General features: G+C 40.2%; 1 protein-coding gene across 1 annotated transcript in view; it reads left to right on the top strand.

The window, feature by feature from the left end:
• Positions 1-6,562, top strand: part of XK (X-linked Kx blood group antigen, Kell and VPS13A binding protein) — a 52,109-nt gene extending 45,547 nt beyond the window's left edge. The window contains exon 3 of the mRNA XM_070289896.1: positions 2,857-6,562. Coding sequence (XP_070145997.1) covers positions 2,857-3,683 — 827 coding nt within the window. The 3' untranslated portion in view covers positions 3,684-6,562. The remainder of the gene's footprint in view (positions 1-2,856) is intronic.
• Positions 6,563-9,125: the final 2,563 nt, after the last annotated feature.

Below are 9,125 nucleotides of genomic sequence, written 5' to 3' on the forward strand. Positions count from 1 at the left end.
GGAAACTTAACTACCAAAGCTCCATTGATTCAGAACTTAAGAAAAAGAACCCTTTATTTCCACACATTTAAATTATAAATAAAGACAATTTTGTAATAGGAACTTTGCATTTTAAGATGCTTCAGTTTATACAGAGCAATTTTATGGGCAAGAAAACAAAACCCAAGGAGATTACCATTTCCCCAGTGAGGCGTGGAGAGACCAGAGTAAACCAGAGCGAGACTCTCGGTTCCTAACTCCAAACCCCACCTCCTGTCCCTCCCTTCTCTAATATTTGAAGGTGGTGGCAGCCTACAGTAAGTGACTGTATTCCAGTTTTGACCACACAGTGTGTGCTCATGGGTCCAGTATAGTTCAGTCGCTCAGTCATGTCTGACTCTTCGCGACCCCATGAACCTCAGCACGCCAGGCCTCCCTGTCCATCACCAACTCCCAGAGTCCACCCAAACCCATGTCCATCGAGTCGGTGATGCCATCCAACCATCTCATCCTCTGTCATCCCCTTCTCCTCCTGCCCTCAATTTTTCCCAGCATCAGGGTCTTTTCAGATGAGTCAGTTCTTCGCATCAGGTGGCCAAAATATTGCAGTTTCAGCTTCAACATCATGTAGTGCTCATGGGTTAGCACTACATTTTTAAGATAATAGAACTCACAGCCAGCAGTGTGGTGCTCTCAAACATAGTACCATGGTCCATTCAATGAGCCACATCTTGGCCCCACCCCCAACATACTGCTGCTCTATATAAACTGAGTAAACCCATTAGCCATAAGTCATTTTAAGAAATAAATAAGTAGGGTTGAGATTTCTTGAAATATTAAGGCCTTTTAGCCTAAGACAGACAGATTCTTGGCAACAGTGAGGTCCTCACTTCTTTAGCAATGTACAGAATTTAAGAAAATAACTGAAGACCAAAGAAAAGTGAGCAATCTATAGTCAGTATATATATTTAAAAGATTCTACAGATAGAGAGGAACTCATGAGCAGTATATTATGGCATGTTCTCTGTTTCGGTTTCTACACGGCTATATGTTGAGGTTCTCGAGAAGAAATATCTAACCGGGTCACTCTTGACTCCTGCAATCTTGATTCCAGCTTGTGCTTCCTCCAGCCCAGTGTTTCTCATGATGTACTTTGCATATAAGTTAAATAAGCAGGGTGACAATATACAGCCTTGACGTACTCCTTTCCCAATTTGAACCCAGTCCATTGTTCCATGTCTGGTTCTAACTGCTGCTTCTTGACCTGCATACAGATTTCTCAGGAGGCAGGTAACGTGGTCTGGTATTCCCATCTCTTGAACAATTTTCCACAGTTTGTTGTGACCCACACACTCAAAGGCTTTAGTGTAGTCAGTGAAGCAGTAGTAGATGTTTTCCTGGAACTCTCTTGCTTTTTCTGTAATCCAGTGGATGTTGACATTTTGATCTCTGGTTCCTCTGCCTTTTCTAAATCCAACTTGAACATCTGGAAGTTCTCAGTTCATGTACGATTGAAGCGTAGCTTGGAGAATTTTGAACATTACTTTGCTAGTATGTGAGATGAGTGTGATTGTGTGGTAGTTTGTACATTCTTTGATAACTGCCTTTCTTTGGGATTCGAATGAAAACTGATCTTTTCTAGTCCTGTGGCCACTGTCAAGTTTTCCAAATTTGCTGGCGTATTGAGTGCAGCAGTTTAACAGCATCGTCTTTTAGGATTTGAAATAGCTCAACTGGAATGCCATCACCTCCACTAGCTTTGTTTGTAGTGATGCTTCCTAAGGCCCACTTGACTTCACACTCCAGGATGTCTGGCTCTAGGTGAGTGATCACACCATCGTGGTGATCTGAGTCATGAAGATCTTTTTTGTATAGTTCTTCTGTGTATTTTTGCCACCTCTTCTTAATATCTTCTGCTTCTATTAGGTCCATACTGTTTCTGTCCTTTATTGTGCCCATCTTTGAATGAAATGTTCCCTTGGTATCTCTAATTTTCTTGGAGAGATCTCTAGTCTTTCCCATTCTGTTGTTTTCCTCTATTTCTTTGCATTGATCACTGAGGAAGGCTTTCTTATCTCTCCTTGCTATTCTTTGGAACTCTGTGTTCAAATCGGTATATCTTTCCTTTTCTCCTTTGCCTTTCACTTCTGTTCTTTTCTCAGCTATTGTAAGGCCTCCTCAGACAATCATTTTGTCTTTCTTTTTCTTGAGGATCATGTAAAGGACTCTTCATATTCAGACAGAGCAAAATGGGGTCCAAAGGTGTTTTAGTTTCAGTTGACCATGAAGTAGACCAAGACAAGGAATCTGAGCACAGGTCTTTCTAGAAAAAGGTGTAAGAACCATGGGAGAAGAGTAGTGAGACAGGGAAGAGAAAGTTGACAATAAAGGGAGCATTATTAGACAACAGTTTCTGTGGGTGACTAGAAAATAATCCTGTGAGGAAACACCGATAAATACTGAGCCAAAAAGTTCACTTGATGTTTCCTTAAAATGCTATGGAAAAACACAAAGGAACTTTTTGGTTAACCCCAAGAGTACAGAACATACATCTCCAAATTATTCTACCCAAAGGGTAGGGAAATTTGGTTTGTTATATTCCAGCTCTTTTCAGGGCTAGGGTTGGGGTATTGAAGGGTTCTCCCAGGGTATTAATTCCGGGGCACTTCTGCCTGCCTGGCACCTGGGCACAGCAGGCTTCTGCAACCCTGAAAAAAAGCCCGCAGGCACAGTGAGTGACCCTGACAGCCGGCAGTCTGCCTGTGCACATAAAACAGAAGGGTCCAAGGAGTGCGGCTAGGGGCGTGACCACGGCCGCCACAGGAGGATTCTTGGTGGAGGGGAGACTTGAGAGCACTCTTTCTCTTCTCTCCTCAGGTCTGTTCATGGTCCTTTCCCTATTGTCCATTGTGTACGGAGCCTTGCGCTGTAACATCCTAGCCATCAAGATCAAATACGATGAATATGATGTCAAGGTGAAGCCCCTGGCCTATGTCTGTATCTTCCTCTGGAGGAGCTTTGAGATTGTCACCCGAGTCATTGTCCTGGTCCTCTTTACCTCTGTCCTGAAGGCCTGGGTGGTCATAGACATACTCATCAACTTCCTCGGCTTCCTCTTCTACCCCTGGATCCTCTTCTGGTGCAGTGGCTCCCCCTTCCCTGAGAACTTTGAGAAGGCCTTCAGTCGGCTGGGCACCACCATTGTGCTGTGCTTCCTCACCCTCCTCTACGCCGGGATCAACATGTTCTGCTGGTCGGCGGTGCAGCTGAAAATCAACAACCCCGACCTCATCAGCAAGTCTCAGAACTGGTACCGGCTCCTGGTGTACTACATGGTGAGGTTCATCGAGAATGCCTTCCTCCTCCTCATGTGGTATCTTTACAAGACGGATATCTATATGTATGTGTGTGCACCCCTGCTGATGCTGCAGTTGCTCATTGGGTACTGCACAGCCATTCTGTTCATGGTTGTGTTCTATCAGTTCTTCCACCCTTGCAAAAAGCTCTTTTCCCCTAATGCTTCTGAAAGCTTTCAGGAGTGGCTAAAATGTGCCTGCTGTAACCGCAGGCGGCAGGAATCCTGCGAGTCTGCAGAAAATACAGACCTAAGGTCACCCACAGACAGAGAGGAGACCCCTTCTAGCAGTAAAATAAGTTCCATGCCCAGCCAGATCTTGAATACTGATGAACTCTCTTCTGCTTAGTGGGACCTGAATCTCTTGAGGCCCAGATGTAGTATTTGCTGGGTTGATCCCTGTTCTTCATGCAAGTGATGGGCCCTGCACAATTAACAAAGCAGGAATTTAGCTCTCAACTCCTTGTGAGTTGCTCCCCTTTAGAGAGCTCTTGGTCAGGTGAGTGGGAACCATGGAGAGAAGTCAGGGGAACCCGTGAGTGTTGCAGAGGCAGCCTAAAGCACCACCATTCACAGCTGACCAGACGTTACTGGCCTTGTCATTGACAAAGTACCCATGATAACTGAGTTGGCTGTTGAGAGCCATCACATAGAATGAGGACAGGGGATTTCTTCTGTTCTAGTTTTCTGGACTACTGGTTTAGGTAGCCTAATGTTTTATTATCCCCGAGAAGAGTTCTCACCTAAGAGCTGTCTGATGACCAGAGATGGTCACTGGGGTTTTTGCCATCAGCCACATCATTCCTGTCAGAGTTTTCAGAGAAAGCTGTTCAAGTTTGGTTTTTGAATAGACAGATGTTCCATTTTCATCTCACTAGGGCTCTTTGTACATAACCAGCCATAGCAACCTTGGCCTCCTATTTCTCATTGACTCAAAAGTCTGTATTTGCAAACTCTATTCTTAAGAATCCATGGATGCAAAATTGAATTCTAAATTTGGTTATGGAAGCCATAGAGTTTTAGAGAAGTAGTGTTCCTTCGATATGTTGGAGAAACTCTGGATCGAGGGGATTGTTAAAATATCAAAATGATTTTGGCTTTTATAAGCAGAATTCTTACCTTCTTGTGATGGTTGAAGATGTGACTCTGCTAGAAGGTAGGCTTAACCTCTTCAAGATTCAGTCCCATCCTACAGTTTTGGAAATTTCTAGTATAAAACTCCATAGAAATTCCTCACCTAGCACAGGTATATAGGGCATTTTAAGTTTCATTATTTGAAGGAGCAGAGTTCCCCCCTTCAGTTAGATACAGACTTCAGAAACTTAAATTTTCAGAGATGGCATGACCAGAAGAGTTTTATCTTTAACTGAATGTACCTTGATTTGGTATGATTATGAGTTAATTTAAATAAGAACTTCAATTTTATCCTCCTACACTCTCCTATCTTCAGTATAATTTCTCCTTTAATTTGGAACCCTGTTTCTTTCGTAAAAGGATCTGCAGAATCTCCTCAGTTGTCCAGGGAAAATGCCTGGATCTAGTGCCATTATTTGTACCATAAAAACCTTGATAATGAAATACCTGGGAGCAGGTGACCTGTCACTGACAAGGCTGGACATTGCAGGTCAGTCAGGGTTGACAGTCTTAGGACCCTAATGGCTGAACTTTCTGAACCATCCAGTTTCTAATAGCTAGTTTGTCGGGGTACAGGTTAAAATGGTGAGTTTGAGCAGGAGTTGTGGTCAGAATTAGACCAGGATAGAGAGACTAGTACTTCCCCAGCCTTCATTTGGAAGCCTGTCTCAAGAACCATTACAAAATCTGGGCCTTCAAATAAATTTAAAATCATTTTAATGTAGCATGTAGGTAAGCATATTGAGTGACCCCAAATCAATCTAACTGTGATGGTCTGTCACACTCCCAAAGCCCAATTTTAAGCCACATTTATAAGGATATTTATAAGGTTTGGTAACTAAATTGGACATTTTGTCATCTTTAACTCTTGATATGCAGATACCCCCACTTTGGGACCATATACATGTAGTCACTTTGGGGAAAGAAACCACTGCTTTTTTCATGGCAAAAATTTAAATCCTAGTGAACTGAGAAAAAATTTTTAATGATTTATATTATACCTCTAAAAAGACAAAATTATGCAGAACTAGGTTGCCCTAAAGACAAACCAGCAAATCTCCTATCTTGAGAGTTAAAACATCTTTTTCAGTTATAATTCCAATTTTTAAAACTCTCAGTGCTTTGTCTAATTAATTACATGCCTTAACTTGTCATAAGAGATGCACCAACTGAATTACTATCATTTGACTGGATAGAAGTGAAGTATTTCCTCCAAATATATTGAAACAAGGTCATGAAACATGTTTAGACTTTCTTCATTACTGGAGACAGTGCAGTATAGAGGTTGGCATCACCCTGATAACCCAGCAAATTACTTACTTGATCTCTGCCTCAGTTTCCTCACCCATCAGATTTGCATGATATTCTTGCCCAGCCTACCTCACAAGGTTGTCAGCAGAACAAATTTAAGTAATAGCTGTGAAAATGCTTTGAAAATGTTTTTAAAGTGCCATGCATGTTTAAAGGAGTTGTTTTTATAGTTACTCAAATCCCGAAACAGGTTATTGTTTTTGTTTTACTGTTAGAAAAGAAACAAATAAAGTCATTCATGTGAGTGTCTTCAGGGAATATGTCGGCCTTTTACCTTATGGAAGGACAAGTGTAAATGGTCTTTTACTCTTGGAGAGAACTCAGCAGTTGCCCTTTCTCTTACCATCAGTTATGTAAAAAATTAGCACTCAAACATATAGTACTTGGAGGAAAAAGACCCACTGAAATCTGAGAAATTGCTTTTGATAGCAGATGAGCTTATCGTTTTTGTATCTGTCATGTTTCATAAAGGATATAACAGCATCTTTTGTTAATTTTGCTTTACAATTTGAATGCCTGATCCTGCTAGACTTTAACTGAATGTGGATATAATCTTTTCAGCCTTGTAAATGGGAAAAATAAAACTTTAAAATTGATTGTTAAATGTAGCATTTCCTTGGAAGCCTCCTTAGAACATTATTACTATGGTTATGAGTGTATGTATCAGTACTTCTCAGCCTGTACATTGTGGATGAGAGCTTTTGCAGGCTGCTTCTCAGCAGCCATTCACTCTAATAAATATTGTTTATGTTTCTTCATATAATAAATTAATTTTTCAATTTCTCCTTGTTTTTCATGCCTTAGAGTCCTTGCATGGCTTTTTCACTTCAGGGACTATTTTAGAAACAAAATTGAAACTGGTTTTTTTGTGATTAATTATGATTGTGTAATCTCATCTGGAAATTTTGTTTGTAGGATGAGACATTTGAGAGTGCTAGCGCTCTGCCTGGCAACACACCAGCAGTCCATAAAATTCCTCTGATTGTTTTACAAGCCTTTATCCCATTTTTTAAAGCTACACTGCTAAATCCTAAAATTCTGCTCAAATGTAAGTGGTATACTGATCCAGAAATATAAGATATCAAATGAGTGACTTAATAGTTACATAAGCAAATAGTCAAATTGTAAATGATAATCTGTGGTTGGAAAAAAATCAGGTTTTTTCTACATGTCAAAATGCATTATTTTTTTTTATTGAGGTATACTTGACATATTAGGTTCAGATGTATAATGATTCAATATTTGTATACATTGCAGAATGATAACCAGTAATTCTGCTTACCATCTGTCACCATACAAAATTACAAAACTTTTTTCTTGTGATGAGTTTTAAGATTTACTCTCTTAGCAACTTTGAAATAGGCAGTACAATATTGTTGACTCTGGTCACCATGCTGTTTATTATACCTGTGACTTATTTAGGACTAGAAGTTTGTACCTCTAGATCCCCTCCATGGATTTTACCCACTCACCCCCAACTGGCAACCACTAATCTATTATCTATATCTATGTGAGGTTGCTCAGTCATGTCTGACTCTTTGCAACCCCATGGACTATAGCCCACTAGGCTCTTCCATCCATGAAGTTTTCCAGGCAAGGGTACTGGAGTGGGTTGCCATTTCCTCTCCAGGGGTTTTTCCTGACCCAGGGATCGAACCCGGCTCTCCCACATTGTGGGCAGACGCTTTTACCATCTGAGCCACCAGGGAAGCCCTCTATATCTATAAGGGTTTTTTTGTTTATTTTAAGAAAGATAAATACTGTATTATTTTACCTATATGTGGAATCTAAAAAAACTATCAGTTATTAAAGGGGTCATTTTTGGAGCATGAACTAGACAAGGATTGTTGCAATCATTTCTTTGCCTCTGAAGGTGACCTTGCAATTTGGAAAGACTTAGCTATAGGATAAGTCTTTTGGAAGAGATCTCTTGGTGTTCAGTCAACCCCTTGAGAAAACAGAAGGTCAACAAGAGTAGTGTTTAAATAGGTCATTCTAAAATTACTTCATATGGTGTTTGTAAATGTTTTATTTTGAAATAATTTCAAGCTAATAGAAGAGCCTTAGGAATGGTGCAAGGAATTCCTTTATCCTTCACTCAGTTTCATGTATTAATATTGTGTCATGTTTACTTTATAATTCTTACTTTTACTCTTTTTCCCCTTTATTCCTAAACACTTCACTGTATATTCTCTTATACACTGAACAAGGTCATTTTCTTACGTAGCCATAGAACAGTGATCAAATTCTGGAAATTCAACATGATTATGATACTGGTATCTAATCTAGAGTTCATATTCCATTTAACAATTGAATCAATTCATTTGTTTCCAGAAACCTTCCTTAACAATGTGAATCTACTCAGTTCTCTTCTATGAGTTCTCTTTGTTTAAAGTTATGATGAAATTTTAGCTTCCCTGTGGAAGCTGGGAAAACTAGAGCAGACTTTGAAAATCTATTTGAAGAAAACATGCATTTTATCAGTACTAATAGCTTAATGGCATAAATTTAGGATGTTTACTGGCAAACTGTGTTGTTCAGTTGGTAAGTTGCATCTCACTCTTTGTGACCCCATGGACTGCATCTCAGCAGGCTCCTCTGTCCTGCACTGTCTCCCAGAATTTGCTCAAATTTAAGTCCACTGAGTTGGTGATGCTATCTAACCATTTTATCCTTTGCCTCTCCCTTCTCCTTTTGCCTTCAATCTTTCCCAGCATCAGGGTCTTTTCTAATAAACCGTCTCTTCACATCAGGTGGCCAAAGTATTGGAGCTTCAGTTTCAGTATCAGTCCTTCCAATGAATATTCAGGGTTGATTTCTATAGGATTGACTGGCTTGATCTCATTGAAGTCCAAGGAACTCTCAAGAGTCTTCTCCAGCACCACAGTTTGAAAGCATCGATTCTTCAGCACTTAGCCTTCTTTATGATCTATTACATCTGTACATGACTGCTGGAAAAACCACAGGTTCGACTATAGGGACTTTTGTTGGCAAAGTAATGTCTCTGCTTTTTAATATGCAAACTATGGGTGATGCTTTTTCATGGATCCCCATCTTAACCATCAAGGGTTGGCTGCTTAATACATGAACGTGTAGTTCATACCCTGCCCCCATCCCACTGTGATAGTTCATTTTACAGTTTTTAGGCCCAAGTTTCTAAAGATTTGGAAGCAGGTGAGGGAAGTACAGTATATATTATTCCTCCATGACCACATTTTTCCAGGTGCTCCATTCCAGGAGACTATATTCTCTGTGAACAACTTTCCAACTGGGAAAGAGCTCAGAAATACCAACTGTAAACACTATAATGAGTGATGTTTTGAGCCTTTTTTCTTTTTTCAAAAAA

This window comes from Ovis canadensis, chromosome X (genome assembly GCF_042477335.2).
Source record: "Ovis canadensis isolate MfBH-ARS-UI-01 breed Bighorn chromosome X, ARS-UI_OviCan_v2, whole genome shotgun sequence".
Lineage (NCBI taxonomy): Eukaryota > Metazoa > Chordata > Mammalia > Artiodactyla > Bovidae > Ovis > Ovis canadensis.